General features: G+C 36.7%; 1 protein-coding gene across 9 annotated transcripts in view; it reads left to right on the forward strand.

Moving 5' to 3' along the window:
- The window catches only part of PCLO (piccolo presynaptic cytomatrix protein), a 337346-nt gene that overhangs the window by 182558 nt on the left and 129078 nt on the right, over nt 1-25710 (forward strand). For 8 of the 9 annotated variants that reach the window (XM_032689501.1, XM_032689502.1, XM_032689505.1 and 5 more), the window contains exons 7-9: nt 4211-6419; nt 11654-11802; nt 19362-19443. In XM_032689501.1, the coding sequence (XP_032545392.1) occupies nt 4211-6419; nt 11654-11802; nt 19362-19443 (2440 nt within the window). The remainder of the gene's footprint in view (nt 1-4210; nt 6420-11653; nt 11803-19361; nt 19444-25710) is intronic. The other variant, XM_032689504.1, reaches the window with a different exon arrangement.

Here is a 25710-nt window from a genome sequence, read left to right on the forward strand (position 1 = left end):
GTAAAAGTTGTCAGTTCTGTTCCAAATGAATCACAAATCAGTTAGTCTGTGTAAAACTATGTCTTGTGTGCAAACAACTGGGAATAACTATTATGTCTACTCTCATAAAGTAGATGAAACATAGATTTAGATCTCTCTGAAAATCACTGTATAAGGGCCACATATGTCTGTAGTTTGCATATCAAATTTCCTTTAAAATTCTCCTTTCTCCCCTTGAGATCAAAAGAAGCATATCACCTTTTATGTGTTTAACTGAGGAAAGAAGTTGATATCTCACATCACGTCAGCTGTTAGGAAGTGCACTATGCTGTTCCCCTTGCATTTGAAGTGAAAATGGCAATTTCAAGCAATTTCACAGAGAAAATGAAAGGAGCAAAAGGATGGAAAGTACAAAAGTGCTCATCTGAGGAATAAGTGACTCTGACATGAAGGAAAGCAAGAAAACTCTGAAAAATTCTTATTGTTTTGGAATAGACTATTTCTAAAAAATTCATATTGAGCCTCACAGAAGAGAAATTTATCTTTACAGGCCTCCAAAAGAGTGGGGGAAAAAAAAAAAAAAAGGAGAGAGAGAAAATAAGACTGACTGGCATCTCAGTGCTACTGTGTAGTGATTTAGAAACTAGTTTTCTGCCTGACTGCTCAGTCCCCAGAGCAATATACTTGCAGAAAAGAAAAAGACAAGAGTTGCATTAAAGGATAGCTCTAGCATATTACTCATGAAGCAGGGTATTTCACTCCCATACACAAGGCCAAACCCAGCTCATCAAATTAATCTTCCATTCCCCTTGCCAGCAATGGCACATAAGCCAAGGCAGTACTGGTTGTAGGATAAGGTTTTACTGATGTTTAAAATATGTTCAGAGCATGTACTGGTCCATTCTCAACACTAGTTGATGAGACTAACTTTTATAAATACATGTTTTAATATATTTTGCTTACCTTGCACAGCTGGTCTGCTTCCCTTTACCTGTTTTACCCTTGTGGGTTCCCACACTCTGTGGTTCTTCACGCCATAAAAGTGACCCTATGTCAGCCTTTGGCAGTGGAGAGAATTCTTGGTATTCTTGCTCTAAAGTTTTTTACCAAGAGTTAACAAAGCTGGTCCAAAGCTGGTCAGTCATTACCAAATAATAAAGTCCAGAAAGGTCCATAAAAACTTAGATGAGAAACTATTTATTTGCACGAGATAAGCTATAAAACATCGTTCAGTACCTTTACCTCCATCCTACGAGAAGATGCAGTCAAGGATTACATACTTACAATGAAGTAATCTAATACTAGAGTATTATGTTAGTATCTTTAGGAATTAGGTTTCATTTTCAAGCAATTTTAAAGATACTGCTAAATCACCGAGAGGTCTTTAATAAATGATAACAGAATTATATGGATTCTTTCTAGTAAATTAAATGTTTAAAATAATTAAATACCAGGATCTCTAGCTGTTCTTTCTGATGCACTTCTAAGAATGAAGAGCACATGCTGTAATACTGAGTAATACATTCCAAACCTTTATAGGTTAATATAGGTTATAAACCATTAAGGTTATACCTTAAGGTTGTACATTAAGGTTATACTTTCATGGCTTCATTACAATTGAAATTTTTACTGTATGTTTTGGGGCTTTGGAGGGATTGCATTTGGGAAGGTTTTTGTTACATGAAAAATCCAAGCTGTGATAGCTGGAACACACAGAGCTACAACACAGGCTTCACCTTCCATTCCATTGCTGCCTTAACAACCTGCATTGGTCCCCACCTTAAGTGATCTTTCTTCCTGACTGGGAGAGTAATTTCTATCCCTTCACTACCTGGCATCTTATCAGATGCAAACACTTTATTCCCAGTAATTTCTTTTAATACATCCGTGTTTGTCTCTCAGACTGATGCTAGTCGTGAGTTTTCCAAGCAAGTTTATTGACAGCATGGTCCTTGTTTGAAGACAAAAAATATTATTTGCATTGGTTTTTTGGTAACAGAAAACCACAGTACTAAAACAAATTTATATTTTCTTGTCCCAATATAAATATCAAGCAAAAGTAATTAAGATTTGCCTTTAGTGAGAATAGCAACTGAGAACTACAGGTTATCAATAGTTTTTCAAGAGCAAGCGGTAAATCTTCCTGTAATGTTTATTAGTCTAGGATTCTTTAGATATAGACAGAGATATAAAAACAAGATATGGGGGTTTTTTTTATAAAATGCATAGTAGTCTGACACTGGGCTTTATTAATCAGCAGCTTAACTATCATCTGAAAATATTAATTACATAAATTTTTATAGACCTTTTAATGATTTTGTTATTAATAGCACTTCCCAATATCAGTGACCATCTGTGACTGCTCGACCATCTGCGATTGCTATTTCAGTTCAGGAGGGGGAAATAGCGGTGTTATTACACTGATTTTACAATATAAATTATTAGCCAACTAGACCTACTGTAGATGATTAATTTGTCTTTGCTTATAAGTACACAGTGAGCAAGAGAAAATTAGTTCCTTTGATTTGTTGGCACAACGTGGGTTTGGGAAATGGCCATGGGAAGCTGAAAAGATTAAATTGCTTTTATTGCAATCTAAAACATGCAAAAGTTGATGGAACTTAGATGAAGAAAATGAAAGAGATGAAATGGCACTTGAAAAGGTAACGAATGTTTCTTTAAAGTTCCATGGCAAATGATTCACTGAGTATTGTAATTTGTTAAAACTAGGTAACAGGAGCAGAAAAAAGGGATTATCAACACCTTTTTTAGAAACTTTTACAGTTTGCTGATGCCATATTAGAATAAACAGAGAAAATACTGATTTATAAACTTCTAATTAAAATTAATCTTGATGACTTCTTATCTGAGTGAATTAGCATTTATTTAAAAAGAAATTACATTTTTAATTAAAAACAGTTAATGCTTGCAGAAATGCTGCCCTTGCCTGCAAAGGCAGAAGAGTGAATTGGTTAATATTTTTTTTTATTCATCCTTTATTAAACTCCGATAAAATACTTCCATATTTTGCTATCAACATGTCTGCATTCTGTAATGGCTGAGCTGATTTTTTTTTTTTTTGGTGTATATGTGTAGATCAATCCATTTTCCTTTGCTGAGGCAAAATTTCTAAGAAGTTATTAGTGAGATAGGATACAATTTCAAAATAATTCAGGTCCCACTTCTTAATCTACCTACATTGTGTGGAACCTAAACTTATTTCAAAACTAAAAAAAAAAACCTTTACAAAACCACTAGTAATTCAGGGCACAAATTAAATTGCATCTAACCAGTTACATTGCTTACTGTCCTAGTTAATGAAGAGAGATTGGCACCTCAAAAAAATGACTCATCAGCCTGAGGCAGATATTTCTCCTAGATCAGGGAAGAAGTCTGGACATCTGGACAGAACTAAATTTCTGTAATTTTATATTGTTTAACTTTTTTAAAGTTTTAAACTAGCTTTCTAATTGGAACAAATTTCACTTACAAAAGTCTTCGGTGAACTGAAGAAAGCTCGTACCAGTTTTGTAAGCATAAGGATCTCCCCTGAAAATACATATATTTTGCATCAGAGGTGAGACAAAAATTAAAAGATTATGTAACAACTGCTGTTGTACCAAATGTGTTGGCACCAGAAAGTCCCACTTTGCTGTCTGGATTTCAGTACAAGTTATAGCTGCTTTCTATATGCTCAGTGTCTGGCTCAGAGTTATCTATTTGACTGTACAGATTATACATAAATTTAGATATAAATGTGTATATATGCATATTTTTAATTATACAGATTTTAAATTAAATTTTATATAAAAGGGTGTTGTATATGTATATGTGTTCCAATCCCACACACACATGCATTGAATATGTTTATGTATAAGCATATGGAAATTAAAAAAAAAAAAAAGTAAACCAACAAAATCCAAAACCCTTAAATTACAGTCAATTCAATTTCAAGAATATAAGGTAGATTTTTCAATTGTAGGCTGAACAAAGTCCTGGTGAGTGTCACCCTTATTTTGCATTAGGTTGCTCATCTTCCTGACCTTTAGCAGGCTGACAGCAATTTTTCTTGCCATTTTCTGCTGCTTATTCACAGATACCTCAAGCTTTCCTCTCTCTTAGGGAAAGTATGTGGTTAAGATATAAAGCCATTCCATAAAAAAAAAATTTAAACAACTTGGGATTAATTTGCCTCCCAAATAGTGATTCAATCTTGTTTCTTCTATTGCAGTCAAAAGGTCTTTCAAGCATAACTCCATCAGGCACTCAGAAGAAGGTGAAGAGGACTCTGCCCAACCCACCTCCAGAGGAAGCAACAGGAGGAACTCAGTCCCCATATACTTCTGTGGGATCAGTTTCACGGAGAAGGATTTGTAGGACCACCACTATGGCCAGAGCCAAAATTCTTCAGGATATAGACAGGGAATTGGATCTGGTCGAACGTGAATCAGCCAAGCTTAGGAAGAAGCAAGCAGAGCTAGATGAGGAGGAAAAAGAAATAGATGCCAAGCTGAGATACTTGGAAATGGGCATTAATAGGAGGAAAGAAGCCCTACTAAAAGAAAGAGAAAAGAGAGAGCGTGCCTATCTCCAAGGAGTAGCAGAAGAACGTGATTATATGTCAGATAGTGAAGTTAATAATACCAGGTCAACCAGAATAGAAACTCAGCATGGCTTGGAAAGACCACGTACTGCACCCCAGACAGAATTTAACCAGTTTATGCCACCACAAACCCAGCCAGAAACACAGTTTGCCCCTGCTACAAGCCCATACGCTCAATATCAGTATTCATCTCCTGCCCTGCCAACTCAAGCACCAACTCAGTTCACACAGCAATCACATTACCAACAACAACAGCCTTTGTATCACCAGCAGGTTTCACCCTATCAGACCCAGACAGCTTTCCAAACAGGAGCTACTATGTCCTATACTCCACAGGCTCAACCTCCACCATCTCAACAGCCATCATACCAACTCTCATCACAGATGATGGTAATACAGCCAAAGCAAAGACAGACCACATTATATTTGGAGCCTAAGATAACAACAAACTATGATGTAATTCGCAATCAGCCTCTCATGATAGCTCCAGTTTCAACTGACAGTAGTTATGCAGTTTCCCAGCTGGGCAGTAAATACTCTACCTTGGACTTAAGGATAGGACTAGATGAGAGAAACAGCATAGCAAGCAGCCCTATCTCAAGCATATCTGCAGATTCATTCTATGCAGATATAGATCACCACCATACACCCCGAAATTATGTGCTGATCGATGATATAGGAGAACTTACTAAAGGAACAGGAGCACTCGGTTCCAGTTTTAGCCTCCATGAGAAAGATCTGACCAAAACAGATCGACTGCTTCGCACAACTGAAGCCAGGAGAGCACAAGAGGTGTCAGACTTCCTAGCACCACTGCACAGTTCCTCTAGGTTACATTCCTATGTTAAAGCTGATGAAGACCCAATGGAGGACCCCTATGAGCTCAAACTTCTGAAACACCAGATAAAACAAGAGTTCCGTAGAGGTGCAGAAAGTCTTGATCATCTGGCTGGCCTGTCACAGTATTACCACGGAGAGGGCAGCTACAGGCATTTTCCAAAATCTGAGAAATACAGTATAGGTAGGCTTACTCTTGAGAAGCAGGCTGCTAAGCAGCTCCCAGCAGCCCTCCTTTACCAGAAGCAGTCAAAACACAAGAAAGCTTTGATAGACCCCAAACTAACAAAGTTTTCACCTATCCAAGAAAGCAGAGACCTTGAGCCTGACTATTCAAGTTATATGACTTCTAGCACTTCAACACTTGGGGGAATCACTACTAGGGCAAGGCTTCTTCAGGATGATATTACTTATGGCCTTAGAAAAAACATCAGTGACCAACAGAAATACATGGGGCCACCACTGACGTCATCCATTGGAGCAGGCCTTGGGACTGCACTAGGTCCAACAATGAGATCCACACTACAAGATGAAGCAGACAAGTCTTATAGCAGTGGTAGTAGATCTAGGCCCTCATCTAGACCCTCCTCAGTGTATGGGCTCGATCTGTCATTGAAAAGGGATTCTTCCAGTTCTTCTTTAAGACTGAAAGCCCAAGAAGCTGAACCCTTAGATGTTTCCTTTAGCCATGCAGCACCTTCTGGAAGAACTAAGCCCACCAGTCTACCTATTAGCCAAAGCAGGGGAAGGATCCCGATAGTAGCACAGAACTCAGAGGAGGAGAGCCCACTAAGTCCTGTTGGACAGCCAATGGGAATGGCAAGAGCAGCAGCTGGACCCTTGCCACCAATATCTGCAGATACCAGGGACCAGTTTGGATCGAGCCATTCATTGCCTGAGGTCCAGCAGCATATGAGGGAGGAGTCACGGACTCGAGGCTATGATCGAGATATAGCCTTCATCATGGATGACTTCCAGCATGCCATGTCAGACAGTGAAGGTAATTTAGGCCTCAGACTGGTATCTTACTATCACAACCAAAATCCTCATTTCTATGCATGTGTCTAACTTTTGTTATACTTCAAAGACTTGTTCTTTTTCTGTTCCTTGGTGCATCTTCTGTGTATCTACATTTTTGGGGTTTGATTTGCTTTGTTTTATTTGATATTTTTTATTTTACTCTAACAGCAGTTTCTGGATGGTGTTAAGCTACTATAGCATGCTCACTGTATTGTCGTTGGTTTGCTTTCCTTTTGGTTTGCTTGTGCATTTTCCTTTTCACTTGTTTATGTCTACTTTTCCAATGATACTGTGTAGAACACTCCATGTACAATACAGACCCTACCATCAGTCTTTATGTGGAACTTTCTCCAGTGACTGTGAATCACTGAACTTTTTTGCAGTAGTTTTTGTTGGGATTTGGAAATATTCTCCCAAATCTCTAAAAAAACTCTAGTGATTTTATTTGCATGAAGTTTCATAATAGAATTCAAGAACTGATAATTCCATCTCCTGATGCACCAATTTAGATCTGTGTTTATATAGAAATAGTCTGTTCATTAAGTACATATTATATGTTAGCATCATACAGAGCTTAACGTGATAGCAAAATAACATTCCACATATGGTTTGTTGAAAGCATCCTGTCATGTGGACTTCTGTGCATCCAGAATTGTGATTATGTAAGATAATTTGCCATTTGGATGGTTCAAGACAATCTCATCCTTCAATAAACTTGCATAAAGTATTTTACTTCTATTGATGGGTTATGCAGTGTAGCTGGTTTTATATGCACCCCATACATGTCTGCCAAATAAGCACAAGAGTTTATCTCACTTAGGTTCATGAAAGGAACATTTCTGATGTATTATAAATGGTGCAATTAAAAATGCTACTTATGAATAAGTACAGCAGAATGTTAAAGCTGATGTTGAGTACTTAATAATTGCAAATTATGTATCAGTTTTGTTTGAGTCAGTTCAGGCTTAATATATTCTAAATTGTTTAAAAATCATAAAGACCGTTTGAAAGAAAATTAAATGAACATGTTCGAAATTGTATGCGCTCCCTTAACCTTTTCTTATGTGTATTTACTGCACAATAAAAGAGACTTTGCATGCGCTATATTGTCTGTAAATGGCAATGATTGTCTCAAAAGACACATTTGCATGATTATGGAGTAGAATGGTTTATTTTCCGGGTTTATACTAACCTCCATTCATTATTACATTATTGTTTTTTAACACATGCTGAATTTTTCATAAGCATTAGGAAATTTGGTCTATTTACCTTTCTCATACTACATATTAAGGTCTTTGTTCTGTAAGTTTCTTTTCACATTTCTTACATATTTACAACCCCCCCGTGAACTCTGTGTTTCAGGAGAGACTCAGGATCATCAGCTTTTTTTGATTTTTATCAGAAGTTTAAGAGTTTTCATTGTCCTTAAATTCTTAGCACATACAGTCCTATAATTAAATCTGAAAGCAATTGAAAGGAACTCCCTAAGTTGCAACTATATCATTATTCCTAAGTAAGTAGATACTATCATGTATCATCTCAACTTGTGACTTTTAAAGGTCATTCTAGAGTGATATTGTAAAATATGGAGGACTTTTCCTCCTGAAGACTAAGGAGAACCAAACTGAAACAAAAATCCAATTTGTTGCTATTCTAACTCATACAAACAGATCATAGGGAATTATATTTCTGCCCTACAGTGCAATAAGTTTTGCATATATATTTGTACAAGACATGCATGTTACACTTCAGATAAAACATGTTTTCATTTTAAATTAGCCTCTGATTAGTTACACCTTCAGAAGTATTCTAACTCAGTTCACATATTCTGTATTAATCTATGTCATTGATATGTCAATGAACACCAGGGCTTCCCCTTTTAGCAATCTTTTTCTAATTTTTATTAAGATTTCATCTTCACAAATAGTTTATTTCTTGATAAATGAAAACATTTTATGACATTTTTTTAAATATACTGTCTAATAGCAAATAACCTGTATTGAAAATAATTCATATAATTTGGATGTAAGACAAAAAGTATTCCAAAGCAGTAATTACAGTTCTATAGAAAGTTATGGCCTTCTTTTTTCTGGACTGCAGTCTTCTCAGTAGTGCCCTGTTGCCCTGACAATGGACAACTATTCTGGCATGTTTCATCCAGCCTTTTAACACAGTTTGCTTTGCTGCCTCTCTCTCTCTCTTTTTTTTTTTTTTTTTTTTTAACTAACTGCTGCATGGTGTTGATGAGATTTCATTAAAAGAAATCAGTTTTAAGCACTGCCTTAGGAAAACTCGTCTCGTGCTATGGCTTGATTTATCATCTTAGGAAACTTTTAAACATGAATTTAAGTCAAAGTATCAAATTTAAATTGTTTTTCTTTTGTTCAAACTGAGAGATGTGCTTGAATTTTGGTTCATTTTTTATAAGTCACATGCCAACAAAAAATACCAGAAGAGAATACAAAGAGGACTTTGAGACTAAACCTTTTGTTTTTCACTAAGTACATACTGTAACAAATCTTAAAACCATGTTTCAGCACATAAGTAGTACTGACACTGGGATTCCAAACTTCAAACAGGTTAAAAAACACCTTTAATGTCAAAAGAGCACAACATCCAGAGCTTGCCATTGAAAATAAAAAGCATTTTGAGCTTTTGAAACACCTGGTATTTTCTCAGGGTTCCGAATATCATGAGTGCTCTGCTCTGAGCCAGCAAATAGGTCTCTTCCAACCCCCAGCTGCCAGTTTCCACACACTACTGAGTATGTTGAAGATACTAATTTTCAAGAATGCTGAAGCTAGCACTCAATTTTATGAATAAAAATAGTCCTTGCTGGTCAGCTTTTATATCAGAAGACATAAAATGTGCCTTTTCTCACCTAAAGAATTTTTTTTTTCTACTATGTGCTAATTTGGTAATTATATAATAGGGTATATAATAGGATTTAAAAGTTTAAAATTGAGATATGAAGACATCAAGACATCGACACAGACAATGCCTTGTAATTTTTCATCTGTGGGATTTAAATTGATCATTACTACTTCTCTAATCAAGTTCCTTGGACTCCACAGCCTGGAGTTCAATATCACCTGGTTAAACTGTTTGGAATTAACAGCATGGGACCTTATTGACTCCAGCAGGAGTTTTTTACAGGTGGAACCATCTGGCTGCATACTGTTAGTCTTAGAATAAAAGGATGACCCCTCTCAGTCTGTCAGTGATTCATCTTGGCTGTTCTCAGGTTTCCAGCTGTAACAAATCCCAGCTGAACAAGCCAAAAGTAATGGTGTGTGTATGTATATGTGAGTGTGGCGTGTGTGTGTCCATATACACATACATAACTTTTTAAATTTCATACAAAATATACACATTTAGGGCAGTCTGATAAAAAAAAGGTAGGCTGGTCTGAACTGCAGTATGGAATTCTACTTTTTCAAAAGAAGAAATCCAGCAAAAGTCATTTCAACTGGGGCAGGAGGAAAAAAAAAATCATTCTTTCAGCTGCTGAGCTAATGACACAGATTGTGATAGTCAGCATTGACATCTGGGGTCAGTAAAATGCATTAGGTTCTTCATGCAAGCTTCAGAAAGAAGTTCTGTCAGGATGAGTTATGAACCAGCCTGCTGTGTGCAGGCACTAGTCAATTGGCATAAATGTGTAAAGCATAAAGGATTTGTATATTAGATCATAATGGTTTATTGAGAACAGTTGTTCAATAACTAATCACTAGTTAGACAACCAGCAACCTTTAATAATGTTTATGGTAATTCCTATATGCTGATCTAAATAATATTTCAAACCATTTTTTGTTAGGTTAAGTTTGTGCACAGTTGTGCAGGAAGAGACTGCATAATATCTGAAACAAGATTAAGAATTTTCTGAAGGCCTGATATAATACAGGGTGTTGTTTTTACCCATAAGAAATAGTTTTCTCAAAATCATGCATATATATTATTTCTCTTTTGTTGAGAGAAATTCAATAAAATAATAATAATTTTGTCCCATTAATTTTTTCCCAATTATTTGTTAAACCAGCTAGATTATGTTTACTTTCACAACTAAATAGGAGAGATTATGCACGCTACCATTTTTCCTTTTAAATTTTCTTCTGTGTCATGTCAACACACACACTTGTTACTGTAGCAACTACTGACCTTATTTAAGATTTGCAATTTCTTGTGGTTTTACTAAAACAAATATTGTCTTTCTTTGATTTCCAATTTTGTCTTGCTTAATAAAGCATAAAATTCAAACTTACATTACATTCTAATTAACTGCACAATACTTTGGTTTACACTGATGGGCAACAGAAATAAAAATCTATATATTGTATAGTGGAAATATTATTAAACATGTAGGACATGATTCTGATCCAAATGGAGTGACACCTACGTCAGCTGACCAAATAGTCACTAATATAAATATATGCATTTGCAAAACTGATTTCAGTGAAATGGTGTTATTTGATCTCCAAAAGGGATTTTATAAGATTTAAAACTCTTGCAAATAGAAGCACATTAGACTTGCAGAATTATTGCAGAAAGAACATACTCACTAACAATCCATACACAAAGGTTCATGCTGCAAAATCAGGGGATGGAATTTAAAATGAGAACACTTGCAATATTTCTGCTTACAATTACAAGAAGTTGCATAGATTGCTTCCTATCTATTTTGATTTGGGTTGATACTGATTTCATAAAGAATTCATAATTTTCCTGTAAGTAGTTGTAGATTATTTCTAAAGTATTTTGAACCAATATTCAGTTCAGAAACTTGGGAATTGGTGGAGTTTGGGTTTTGAGGGTTGTTTTTTTTAGGATTTGTTTTGGGGGTTCTTAGGTTTTTATTTTTTACTTAGTCTACTGCAAAGTAACTAATCTGACTAATTTTTTTTTCAACAAACATTTTAGAGACATGTGAAATCGGCAGTGTATTTCTGAGCTGCCTGAAGGAAGATTACTATAGCACTCAGCAGCAGGTTTCTTCTGTATTTAATATCCATAAGTTTGACATAAACAGAATCTTCTCCCTTTGCTGTATCACAGCTAAATAATACTCAAGTTCAATGTCTCAAGTCTCACCTGTAACTTTGCTTTAGCTGCATGGCCAATTAATAACCACTCTGCATGTTTGCTCTGCACAATGCACATTATTGCCCTTTACCCAGCCCTGGATCAGAGCATTTGACCTGTCCTTGGTTTTCAAAGCCTACCATCTCCGTCGTGAAGAAACAGATTGGTTTGACAAGCCCAGAGAGTCTCGTTTGGAGAATGGACACATCCTCGACAGAAGGCTGCCAGAGAAGTTGGCCCACTCTCGACCACTAAGTCAACACCAAGACCAAGTAAGCTGTCAAGTAAGACATGCCTTTAGTTTTATAAATGACTGATAATTTGATCATACTGTCCAATACTGTAGGGACTTCAGATTAAATTTCCTCTACAATTCAGTATTAATTTTGCAGGTTGTCTTTTGATTTTTGAAATACATCTGAAAGGAATTAATCTCCTAACTGGAAATGTCTATACATTAAGTGTTCATACTAAAAGAAAAAAAGAAAACAATTAGTGTCATTTCACCTTACCATTCAAATTCAAGTCCCTTCTTTTAGTAGTTGAAGGAAAAGACTTGCTTTATCCTGTAGACACTTTTTTCCACTTTCAGTTGGTGAATATAATTCCAGCAGTTCGTGATCAATTATTGAATATGTCAGCAAGACTTTATCAATCTAATAATTAAAATATTCCATTTATTAGAGAAAGAAAAAGTCCATATTCTGCTTTTCAAGCTTGCTGACTTGGAAATCTAGTCACATTAGTGTACAATCCCATTTCATCTTTATATTAACAGAGTTTATGTATTTCAAGTATCCAAGGTCTTCAACTGTTTGTTACAATTTTTACTGATTCACTTAGATTATATTCTGACATATTCTTATATATTGATTTAGATCACATTTTTCCATGAGATGCAATGGATGCGATTGGTGCATTTCCTCAGGACAAGAGGAAACGACCTCCAGTTCTACATTAGATATTAGGAAAGAGGAGTTCTACATTAGATATTAGGAAAAAATTTCTTTGTGGAAAGGGTAGTCAAGCATTAGAACAGGCTGCCCAGAGGAATGGTGGAGTCACCATCTCTGAAAGTGTTCAAAAAACACGTGGATATGGCAGTTGAAGACATGGTTTAGTGGTGAACATGGTGGTGGTGGGTTGATGGTTGGATTTGATCAACTTAGAGGTCTCTTTCAACCTCAACGATTCTATGATTCTAAGAGAAGATACTCCATGGCCCCGTTGTGATACTTAATACCTTATATTTTGTTAGTTTCTCAGAAAACATACAAACAGCAGTATCTTACTGTCAGGCAGCTTTCAAAACTTTTATACTGGTGAGCATTTTTGCTGACATTTGTCAGTCGAATGTAGGTTTTGTGAAGCAAGGATGTAGATGTTATGAAGTAAGTTTTGAAATACCTCACAGTACAAACTGTCATTTATTTTTCCCTCTTTTCCTGTCTCTAGTTTAGCTTATATTGAGATGTACACAGCCTGGATTGTACCGAGTCTACCCATTTCTTGTTCAGAAAAAGGGCTTTACAAGATATAATTCTTACAGGAATCTATTCAAATAGATCATGAATCAACTTTATTGCAAGATAAAGGATGTTTTTGAGTCTTCACAGCTCTTAATATCACTGGCAATAGTTAAAAAACTGTCTCTCTGATCACTTTAATCCTTATGAGAAACATTCATTATTCTAAGCATACATAATTGTATTTGACCACTAAACTGTTCTGAGGTAAAACTGAAAATTTCCCTTCAAATCAGGTTTATCCAAAAGGGTTACTGTTACTCTGAGCCCTGTGATAAAGAGGTAGTCAATAAGATGAGAGGTTTTAGTCACAGAGGTCTGATCTTTGTTTTTTTCTCTCATATAAATAGCACTAAGACTGGTTGAAAAACTTTGACCAAAATTTTTCAAGAGGAAAGTTAAAGGGCCTAACAGTTCTTTTCCTGAATGTTTCCAGGAGGAAAACATGTGTTTTTTTCTCTTCCTGAAGCTGTTTTGGTATCCTCATGGTTATATGGAAATAGAGATACTGCATTAAAATCTTGAGAAAGACCACAGGTTTTGGTTTTGTAAAATATTGGAGTAAATTGGAGTGTAAATTGGGTGTAAATTGGAGTGTAAAATATGGGTGTAAATTGGAGCATGAACATGTTCTAAATAATTTTGTCTGGTGCCATGTAAAGCCTCTGCAGAAGAGAAGTGATGTGTAAGGAGAAGCTTTACAAGAATTCCTTCTTCATCTATTTCCATCTGAGTTAGCTACCAGTCACTCACTGGTACAAAAAAGTATCAATAGGTCTGTATAAGAGTGAAATGCCAGTGCTCACCAACTCTACATCATCTACCTTATCAAAACCCTACTCAGAGCTTATTTATCTGTGAACATTTGTTTGAGAAAACTTAAAAAAATTAAATATTTTCAGACACAGCCAGAAATTAAATTGTTTCATGACAAGATAAAAAGGGTCAGAGAACCCTTTCATTAGCTCCACATAGAAAGTAAAACATTTAGCAATAGAAGCAAGTCAGTATTAACTTCTCTATTTCTTTTTCATTAGTTTTATATTTTAAAGTTACCAAGAGAAATAAACCATTTCAGGCCCATGAAAATGGTGAGGCAAAGTAAACACTCCCTAAAGGCTTTTTCAGACCTGTGTGTAACAAAACAGTTACTGAGTTCATTGTGCCTGTCTCCTGTGTCTTCAACTCGACCCTGCACGGGGAGCTGTAGTGTCTGAGTATAATGTACTCTGGAGCTAAGAATGGCAAATCATTCTCCTTCCTGAACCATCTGAACAGGTTCACCTTCATCCAGAGCTTCTCTTGCTGCAGAAGATTTCCTGAAATCAGTTAGGAGGGCAGTTTCCTAGTTAACATAGGAATTAAGCCATTGCAACTCCATTAATATCCCTTACTGGGCACAAACCAACCACAGAAAGAAGAATTATAGTACTAGTCTGCTTGTAATGTATCAGTCCATGTTTCCAAATACACTTATTGGCTGTAAATTTGCCATTTGTATGCTCTTCTTTTTTTTAAAAAAGAGAATATTTTACTGACTATTACAATATCTGTATTCCAGAAGATTTTTCTTTCACACATATGAAACATCAATTTCCTTACTAGATGAAATCAGAACTGCTTGATTACATTCCACTGGGCTTGTACAAATGAAAAGTAATAAATAAAGAACAAGCCTGTGCTTTTGAAGCAAGAATGCAGTGGAGCAACAACTCTGAACTTCCAGGTTTCCATGGATTCCTTATAACCTAGCAGATTAAGCTCATATACTCTATTATAAATATGAAAATATATTTGTTTCTATAGCAACTTCCATGGTGCTATATAGTATTCTTAAATCACATTAAATTGCAGTTCAGTTAAATATCTTGATAGCCATTTCCCAATATATTGATTCTGAACTCCTTCCCTGAGGACAGTAAATGTGGTTAAACCTAATGAGTACATAATGTATTGCAGATTTCCCTCTGATCACTGTTGACCTCAACAGTTTGCTTAGTCACTGCCAGTTGACCAGACCTTCTTTAAATCTCCAGACATGGTTTTTTTCTTATTATTTTCTGTGAAAATCATTTGTATATCCTGAGCTAAACTGGCTGTTACTAACAGTTTGGGAAGGAACAGTAGGAGGAGGTGCCAGGACAGTAAAGCTTCATGACAAAGGCATGGACAGTGAGAGCACATTAGCAGGCCATAAGTAGTTTCTTTGTGAGGGGTTTTTAATACTTCCAGTCATCATAGGTGGGTCCTTTTAAGCTCAAAATGAATAACAAAATCCCAAACTCATCATAATATCAGTGTATTGTTATCAGTTCACTTTGGCAACCATTTTCTAGTCACAAAAAGAAGGCAGGGACTCTGGGCATGAAGCCTTTTGAATGCAATCCCCTATTTTTAAAGGCTGTAAAAAGCATATTACCATTCTCTTGAAATTTAATTCATGCCTTTTTAGGGTCACTTGGATATTTAGAAATTATGAAAAAATGGGCCATAAAGTGAGCTGTAGGGTTAAAATGAGAAAATACCATTTATGACAGAGATACAGAAGGCAACCTGCAAACTTTTGTTCCACATTTTTTAAGGCCATCCTGCTTAGTTTTGATTATTTTCTGTCTATTTTAAATCGTAGTAAACTGTTTTCTATTAGAGGGTTGAGGTTGGAGGCATTTTATGATTTAGATTCTCTGGAAATACGATGAGAAACGTCATATTGGACATTTCCAAATTTAGAGTAATTGTTAAAATATTTGATCTAATGAGTGAATTGTTAGCCACCCCCTCACTGTAATTCAAGATGGAATTTAGCAAGCAGTGCCTCATTTCTTAGTCACCCAGAAATGTTGTTCTCACTGCATGCCAGGATGACTTCTAGATCAAAAGTCGGAGTGCTGTACTCACCTAATTGCAGAAACAAATGGAGCTCTTTGCAATGTAATAATGAGCAGGAACAGTGTATTTGTTAAGTTTTTCTTCAGTACGTCTTTTGCAACTTATCTCCATCATCAGCAGAGAGAACTTTCCACCTTGAGGATTTCTAGAGAACTTGACATTTGTACTCTGTGCAGAGGGAATGTAGGGATTCAAAGGGGCAGGATTACCACAGCTGTGGAAATTCTTGGTGCCAGCTTTTACAGGCCTTGTGTGCTCATGCAAGTACCTGTGGTATTCAGAAATTAGGATAGATACTAACTCACCACCTTGAGCATCCATCGTCCTGTTCCTGGATACCTTACTCAGGTAAAGTTTCCCCCAAAGATGGCATTTCCTAGAGGACTACAGCAAAGTGTAGCTGCTGAGATTCACCTTATCAGTCCCTGTCTAACGTTGGTGGAAGGGGAGGTGCAGCACCATTTAAAACCAGGAATTATCATGGCTTTAATGATCTGATCCAAACACCAGTTAATACATTATAGATGTGGCTATGGACTTCACCTGGAATACTAAAATGCACTTCATACATTTTATTTCTTGAGCTTAAATACAGCACTAGAGAATTTTTTTCTTCTGGATTGTCCTCTTTACCTTGTAAAATTCCCCTATATATGAGGCTTCCATAGATTTTCTTTATCAGACAAAACATTGAAAGACAACAAAGGGAAAATATAATGCATATTTAAACTGATCCTCCATATCAGTCTTAGAAAACCTCAGCGCATTTATTTGCCGTTCCTTCCACTGACTAATAACATAAAACCCATGACCAGAGCTTACATTCCTTGAGGAAGAGGATGACGTTGCCAGGGCTGAACTGCAAGTCAAGTGTACTGAGTGCTCCCAAACAAGTGAGGAAGGATCTTCATGACAGGGACAGATGGCAGAAATCTCTGGACTTTGTAGCAAATAAGTGGGATCAAGTCACCTTTTGCCCTGTGACCTAGTTCTGGGCTTAGGGACTTACATGTCCTCTGTTCCTGCAGCAGTGCAGTGGAAGGAAGGCTCCTCTGCACCATAGTTTGTATTTGTGGGATCTCTCTGTATCTTCACTGGGGAAACTGGGAGAAGAGTCAGCTAGAAAGGCCTCCTGGCATATATTCAGATGAGGGGAAATCAGCATCAGTGAAGTTAGAAGATGTGGACGACTGGAAACACGAAAGGATTTGTGTGCTAGAGATTTTCAAATATTCAATAGATTTCAGATAAATATGGACATTAGTGTTTCAAGCAAAAGCATCAAGAACAGTGTAACTGTTCTTTGCATTATCTATTTACAGCAACTACTGTTTTTTTCTATTTATTCTGCCACTTTCAGACACGTACAGGTCTGAAAGTAAATGTCTAACAACACATTCAATTTAAGTCCCACCAATGATAAAAAAATAATATGCTACCCTGAATGCTAATAAACTTCAATGCTTTTATTCAGAGCTATATGAATCACCAAGATTTATTTTCTCATAAAATTCTGGAAGTGAAAATAATGAGGAAGTAATAGGCTAAAGAAGGAGGCAGTATATATTTTCTGACATATTTGTCAGCAGTCATGTACTATATGGCATTGAATATTCTTGGATTATTATTTATTAAAAAAAATGTTGCTATAGAAAGATAAGATAGCAGTATTAGAATAATATGAATTGAAGTTTAAGAGCTGCAGTGTTCCTCAGTTAGATTGAATTCCTCCCACCAAAATGGATCTCAACTAAAGATCTATTCAAATGCGTTCATGCACTTCTTGTGAACTGCAATAATTGTATTTTTCTTATTTAATTCCAAAGAAAATGAGATACATTTTTTTCAGATTTTTTACAATTTAATGCAAGCTACACATGACAAATATGTTACTTTTACTGTTATATTACACCTGCTGAATTTATGGTAATGTCATTAAAAACATAACATTCTCCCTATCCATTTATAAGCGTGGAAGCCTCTTGGCACTTTATACACTTCTGGTAGTGTTAGACTCTGTCCTGGCAAAATTCCATGATAAATTCAAATGCCTACCTGATGTCATGCTCTGATTTATTCTGGAGTACTTGCCCACTACCAGATCCATGATCTCCTTTATGTCTGACATAAATTAATTACAGTCAATACTACTCTCAGTGTGTTATGGGAGGATTTCAGCCTTCTAAATGCAACATCATTCACTGGATGGGAAACTGAATTACAACAATAGATGTATAAACTCTTCTGCTCACTGTGGGGTTGAGCTAAGCAAGTCCCTTGACTTCTCTGTTTCCCCTCCCCATCATTTATGTGTGCTATCCATTAACTTCATAAACTGTCCAGGGTAGAAACTAGGTTTGAAGTGCTTAGTTCAGGAGGAGCTTAATCCCTTTAAATGCTACTTAAATATAAATAATAGTAATAAACTCTTGGCAGGAGGCTGCTGGTACACTCAGGCTGCTGCATTGCCATACTGAATAATATTGTCCCTTTGGCTGCTTGAGTCTGCCTCCCCAAGGTCCCATCCTGGAGCAGTCACAGTTGTGCTCTCTCCTCTTTGTCTGGGTGCAGCACCCAGACGTGGAACCAACATGTCAGAGGCAGACAGGTGATGGGTTCAGCTTAGCTACCAAGAGACCAAAACTGTAGGCAAAAAGGGTGCATGACAGTTATGAGGTGTGTGTTGCAACCAGCACTCCTTCTGCAGGGTCGTTTTGGTATGGGCTCAGTGTGGTCATCCTTGGCAGGTGGGTCAGCATGGCCCCTCCCATGCCCAAACCACGGGGCAGATGGGATCATCCCAACAGGAAATCTGGCTCTTTAGAGTCTATTATAGAGGTGTGTTGCTTTCAGCTTTGTCACTCTCTAGGATCAGCCCAGGTAAATGTTGTGCATTTTCATGTGAAATGTTGTCCTACAAGTTTTAGTTGGGGTCTTTCAAAAGGCTTTTGGAATTTAAGTCAAGAAATACATTGGAATATGTGGTTTTGCTGAAACTAAAGCAGTAACTCGTGGCTGGTTACACATTCAACCAACATTTTGTTTAGATGTCTATAAATAGAATTTTATGAAAAATACAGCAATTATGTTTAATTTCATTCTTCTCTTAAACATCGCTTGAATAAAAGATCAATGTTAAAAGAAACTACAGAAGACAGTGTCCACCTTCTAGTCATTGGGAAAAATCAGAACCAGAACCATATTTGAAATTCATCTGGAGTTATGGAAGCAAATATTCATTCCCCTGTAGAAGGATTTTGCAGTCTGAAAAACGTCTTGAAACTTGGGGGCATTTTTGAATTGTGAAGTTATGATATTTTCCTGGATGAAATATGTTTGTTTGCTTGTTCCTGTTTCAACTGTCTGAAATTATTGATACAATTATTGTTGGTTTATCTTTTCATGATATACCTATTTGTGTTCCTCAGATAAATGGGAAGCCCCTGCAGTACATTTTCCCTCATACAAGGCTCAAACTACTGAGAGACCCAAAGGATCACACAGTTTCAGGTAAAAAAAACAACCCTCTATCAGACATGATAATTAATTTGATTAGCATGAATTATACAAAAGATTTGCAGTATTAAAAATAGTTCCTGTGTCTATGTAGCAGGAAATTCAGTGGTCATTTTAAATCGTGTTCATTGGTTATAACAGAAAGCAACGGAGCATAAAAAAGGTCACAACATCTGTTCAAGATATATAAGCTATACAGACGTTCAAAACAGAGGGAAAAATCTGTTGTGTTATCCATATAAACAGTCTGTTTTGCTGTTGCTTTTTATATAACTCTATATTCTCTGTATGAGTTTTTATAAAATAGGCTTGTGTAGGTGTTCAACGTGTACAGAACTGAGAATTTTATTCTTTCTCTTCTGGAACTGTACCCCCCTACACAGGGAGTTAGCAGAACAATCAGATCCCATTTTTCTGTGGTATCTTCACATGGAGACATTTATCACAGAATTTCAGGTTTATTCTTTTTTCCCCTAACATTGACACAAATGTTCGCATAAGTAAGACTCTACTTGCAAAGGAGATATTGGCAAAGGTGATATTCATTCACCTCCAAGGCTGAGAGAAGGAACACAGTGAGATGTTTTCATGTATGAAACTGTAAAAGGCTGCTCGTTACAAGACCTAGCACAGGTGAGGTCTGTCTGTCTGAGCCTTTTGGAATTGCACTCTTTCTCACGTCTAATACTGATAAGGAACTCAAAGTTTTTTTAATACGCTGTGTGTCTTCTTTCAGAGGTGGATGCTTTAAGGGATTTTGTTGTGAAACCATTAGACTTTCTTTTAACTTGCTTAAAAAATTCTAATAGTGTGTGTCAAACTCTGTTTCTGCACAGAAGTAATTACCGACTGCCAGCTCTGGTGTTTCCTCGAGCATTAAGTAGAAAGTGGCATGAACTTACTTGAATTGCTAAATATTGTTTTCACAGGATTTCTGGCAGCAAAATCTTGATAATTTCCATCCTCAGCATCCACCTCATATTTAGGGTGTTAAATGAATGTTCTGTATGTATTATGAGGTATTTTCTTTTTAGTCAGCGTAACACTCACTGATGATTTCAGGATCCAGAAAGACCCCTCCACCCACACAGCACAGTATGAAAGGAGCCCTTGGCACTGCTGTGTGTCAGCCTGAGCTGCTCTGGGCCCTCACAGACCGCAGGAACTCCTCAACATCCTTGTGGGGATCTTTGCCCTGCAGGCTGATGAGTAATGCTGTGATACAAACTGCTCTCTTACAATAGCAAGTGAAATTACAACCACACAACTGTAAAGCTCATGATTTAGTGATGCTGAAGCCTGCTTTTCTATGCAAAGTTATTTACCCTCATGTAATTTGAAATGCCTATTCCAAATTCTCGACTAGTTCTCATGCTGTCAACCACAGCAACATACTGTGTATCAGACTAAACCAAGGTATAGATATTGTCTTCCCATTTACCAATGCCCTGCACACCGTGAGGTTGCACAGGATCAAAAATTTACTCAGTATCCTGCTAAGGTTACGTAGCCCACACTGGGATTGCTCACTGCTATAGCTGTACAATATTGTACTTAAATTCTAATTGGAGTAACCAAGTTCGACTCTGTGCCTACAAGCTGCGGTCATACTTTTGTGTTTTAGTCCAGATACATGCTTGGAGACCTGCACAGGCATATTTCTGTATGGTGTACATATAAATTTAAAAGGCTTAAGTGCAAATTGTACAGAAAAGAGCCAAAGGTGGAATAGGGTGCCAATGGGGAGGACCTGAAACAGAAAAATTAGTTGTAGTTTTCACTCCTTTGAAGTACCATAACTCCTTGACTATACACCTCCCTTCTTCCCCCTCTCTCATGTGTCTGAAGGATTAAAGTACACAGAAACTCTCTTCAAATGTGCAGTGCTTTATGCTTAGCCTTCAGCTTTCTAAATGACCTCTCCCAGAGATACATGGGTTTTAAAAATATTAATTTTGATTAAACATTAAACATTGCAAACTATTAGCAAATGTCTTTGTTTATTAACCAGGCAATGACTATTAATCAGAGGAAGACATAGAGTTCTCTTATGCAGCAAAAGTTACTTAAAATACTGGTAAATTAAACAACATATACTTTTATATCACCACAGCTATGTCACTACAGCAGTATTGGATATTCATCTAGATGCCACGTTTGTTTTGCTGGCTGTTTTCTTTCTATTTCTTTGTTTCTTTTTATTTCTTCCTTTTGCCTCTTTCTGCTCTCCCCTTCTCCCTCCCGTTCTCTTCCTTATTGAAAGTACCAAAATGTTGAGTCATTTTGTTTGATATACTTGCTAAATAAACACAGGAAGAGAGTATATTAAAAAACAAAACAACCCTCAGTAAAGCTCACATGGGGAGTCAGATCTCTCCAAGAGAACAGCCAGTTGACCAGGTGGCAGTGGGAGTCTCTGTTGCATCCATCCTTTCAGTAGCATCTTCAGCTGAATTATTGTGTTGCTGGATACTTACAAGCCAGCTGGCCTGTGGTCCTGGGTGACCACAACAGCGTATCCACTGTCTCTGATTACCTCACAGTATGTACGAAACAGCCTCTATCTTAGCTATGCACAAAAGCCTGTCCTATGTGATCATTTATGCACAGGCAGGAACATTTTCTACAGTCGTTTTAAATTATCTATGTGTAGTTTAGTCAGTTCAGCAGCAGGAGCTGCCTGGAGAGATGCCTGAAACACAGGTTTGTCCTCTTAGGGAATTAATCAACACATCTTCAGTATGCAATTAGTGTATCTTAACTGGAGTGTGCATAGCAGAAGCTACATAGGGAAATGTCCCAAACTGTCCACAATTCCCACTTGGAGAATTCCTGTAACTGTTGACCAGCCGCTTTGCTGGGAAACTGGCCAGTGCTTCAGCCCATCATCTCATCTCATCTCACTGGAATTCCTGGGCCAACTGGTGCATTAATGATTCAGTATGCTGGGTCAGCCCAGTTAACCAGCTATACCACGGCTATAACAGTAGGACAAGCTGGAATTTCATCCTAATATCACCACTATAATTTGAATTCCACAGGTCTCATCGCTGTCTTACCATACTGCCAGTTATTATCCAGAAATTGTTGCTTTATGTGTATCAGTAGTAAGAGTAGTCCCAAATATTTTAAAATTAAGGCTGCATCACTACGTATTATGTACACACACATTGGGTTTATTTGCTCTCTTGATTAATAAAAACTGGCTCTGAGGTACAGATGCCTTTGATGCCTCTTACATAATCTGACATAATTTTACACACAAAAGCATATACTGCAAAGTTTGGCATATGAATGAGGTGTTTAAGGAATGAGGAACTTAGCCAAAATTCTAATTGCAAGAGAATAGTAGCTCTGAATGAAAAATAAATGTATACTTGCTCAAGGGCTTCTCTCTTGAAGGTTATTGTTTGTTTATCATATGCCATCATCTAGAACTCACAACTCTTCAAGGTATGCAATATCCCCTCCTCAGGCTGATAAGTGTGAGGGAATTGCCAGGGATTTTCTCTGCAAAGTTTGACTAATAATTTGCAATTAGAAAAAAAAAAAAAGAGTTGGCATCATGGTTATGCTGACTTGCCAAAGCAATGACAGCAGTGATCAGTAAATGATAATATAGCAGTGTTTTCCGCTCCAGAAACTCACTGTTTGTTTTCACTGAGTCCCTTGTTCCTGTTGGATCCTTTAGCAAAGCAGCAGAAGCGCTGTTTTATACTGCCAGAATTTTCCCTTCTGTTTTTTAACGTGCCATCCATCATTATGTTTGAAAAAGTTAATTAAGGACATGGCTACTGAAGGTAATGAACGCACTGGTAATACCTTTGGAAATGTTGCAAAGATAACTCACGTTGTGTTATTCCTGATCAGAAAGCTGTTTAGGCACACTCAGGGTGACACATCTCAATATGTCTTTAGGTACAACGAGTGCACTCAGTCAAAGGTAATTTTTGCTGCTTTACCTCACTTTGTCTGAGTCACCAGCAATTCTTCATTTTGATAGTAGGGATGTTCTGTGTTTCCAGGGAGAAAAATGTACCTTTGTGCAGCCAGACTGTCCATGTGGTGGAATATCCTCTTCAATTCTGACACCAAAAAAAAAAAAAAAAAAAAAAGGCAAAGAAACAATTCAGAAAAAAATCTGTGAACTTTATAGTGGAGTAAAGAAGAGTCCCTAATCTCCACTTCAGCAGTGATGTCAGTGAAAATTCTAAGAGGATGACAGGGTAGCTGTAACACTATACACGTATCAGACATGCCTTATTCTCTCCATAAGGATTACTGATTCCTGCAAACAACACTACACTTCTGCAGCATGCCAGCTCATGGGGTGCTTATCCTGAGAGAAAGAGAATTCAAAGGGTTTTCCTATATCAAAACTTCACTGCTGCAGATAGTCTCTAAATGAACAACCCCTATATATCTAGGTTTCTTTCTCCTGCCAGTTAAGCAGTCAGTTCTTACAGCAAAATAATTAAGTGCAATGAATATATGATTATTAATCAATTAAAAACACATTAAATATAGTCACAGTCTGTGTTGAATGTGATATAGTTGTCAAAGACAGAGAGTGAGAACTGTAACCCATCTCTTGTCCTCATACTCTTAGAGGATTACTTATCCTATTTCTTTCATTTAATGTTGTGAAGAACTGAGATAACACTTTACACAAAAGAGCAATACCCTCCTCTAACATTCTCTTGTCACTGGGGAAGGATTTAATCCCTAATTAATGGCCATCATTCCCTCAAACACTTGCTCCTTATCCGAGACATGGCACAGAAGGTAAAACCCATAAACAGAAAGGGACTGAGCTGTTACAGCCAGGCAATCAGAGGTTTTCCTGGGAAGTCATATGGTAGGAAATGACGACAGGACTGGAAATAGAAGGAAGGAGAGATGTCTGTTGATGTCTTAATAGCAATTTGAGAAAGAACTCAGTACCATTAAACTTTTCTAAATTAAAAAAAAAAAAAGTTAAACCACAAACAACTTTTTCTGTTTGTTAGAAATATTTTATTGAGATACAGACCATATATTACATGTTTCTTCAGGTCACCAATGCAAAGAAAAAATGTTCCTTGTGGATTGGTAGGGTTCTCTGAGGTTCTGATTGTCTCATAACATCATTGCACCAGCTAATTGAGGTGCAGTATTTGTCAAGTGAAGTCTCTGTTCTTCAATTTCTATGTTTCTGATTTTTTTTTTCACTTTAGCATTGTTTACAGGTAATATACACTCGATGCCTGCATGCTTGTTTGCTGGTTTAGTTCAGTAAAAAGAAATTGGGGGAGGGAGGCTGTCAGCAAGATTTTCTATGTATAATCTAAAGTTAGCCAGAAAGTGTTCTCATTCTTGAAGAAATCTGTTCCTTGAGAAAGGGAGTGAAACTGGCTGATGAAGTCAAGGCTGATGAAGCCAAAGCTGTCCAAGATAAACACCCCCAAATGACGTGAAAATACTCCCAACACACGAAATAAGAAATCAGCCCCCACTTGGTCACTTCAATACACTTTTTCCTAAGAGACGCAATTTAAGAAGGCAAAAGTGTAAGATATAGGAAAGAGCTAGTCTGCATGTTAGATTAGAAATTGTATTTTTGTTTTCTGCGAAAATGTTTTAATTTTGCTGCTTAACGATGCCTTGGACAGTGGTAGTCATTAGCTTGAGAATATAATAAGTAAAATATATATTTTATACATTAAAAGACTAAAAATTTCCCTAATTTGACAACTTCTTCTAGGGTGTAGAAAAAAAGTTATCATACCATTCTCTTGAAAGAGAATTGAGGACTGAAGTGTTTAAAGGAAAAAGCTATGCAGGCAAATAAGTTACTTTTGTCCCTGAAATAAAAAAAAACGGCATTTGAAAGAATTAATGTCAACAAACAGCAAGCTGACTAGCAAATTATTATGCACTTAATTCATATACTGTGTTTTCAATTTTTTACTAATCAAATTACAGTAAGAAATATTAATTTTGTATGACATCAAGTGAGTATATCACAAATAAGATGTGACATAAGAAATCTTATGACATTTATGCCTACTCTTCAAAAAAATAACTAAAAATCATTTTTTCAACTCCTCAGCTTTTAAATGTGGAAAAATTATTTGTCTATGATGCTTCCTTCTTGTATTTTTTTAGTACCCTGAGCTGGGTACAACAGAAGTAAAGAACTAAGTAGTCACTAAATTGTGATATACCAGCAGTGCATTGTGCATGTTAATCTTTTTTCTCTGTTGACTGGATTTCCTGATA

The sequence above is a fragment of the Chiroxiphia lanceolata genome, chromosome 5 (genome assembly GCF_009829145.1).
Source record: "Chiroxiphia lanceolata isolate bChiLan1 chromosome 5, bChiLan1.pri, whole genome shotgun sequence".
Lineage (NCBI taxonomy): Eukaryota > Metazoa > Chordata > Aves > Passeriformes > Pipridae > Chiroxiphia > Chiroxiphia lanceolata.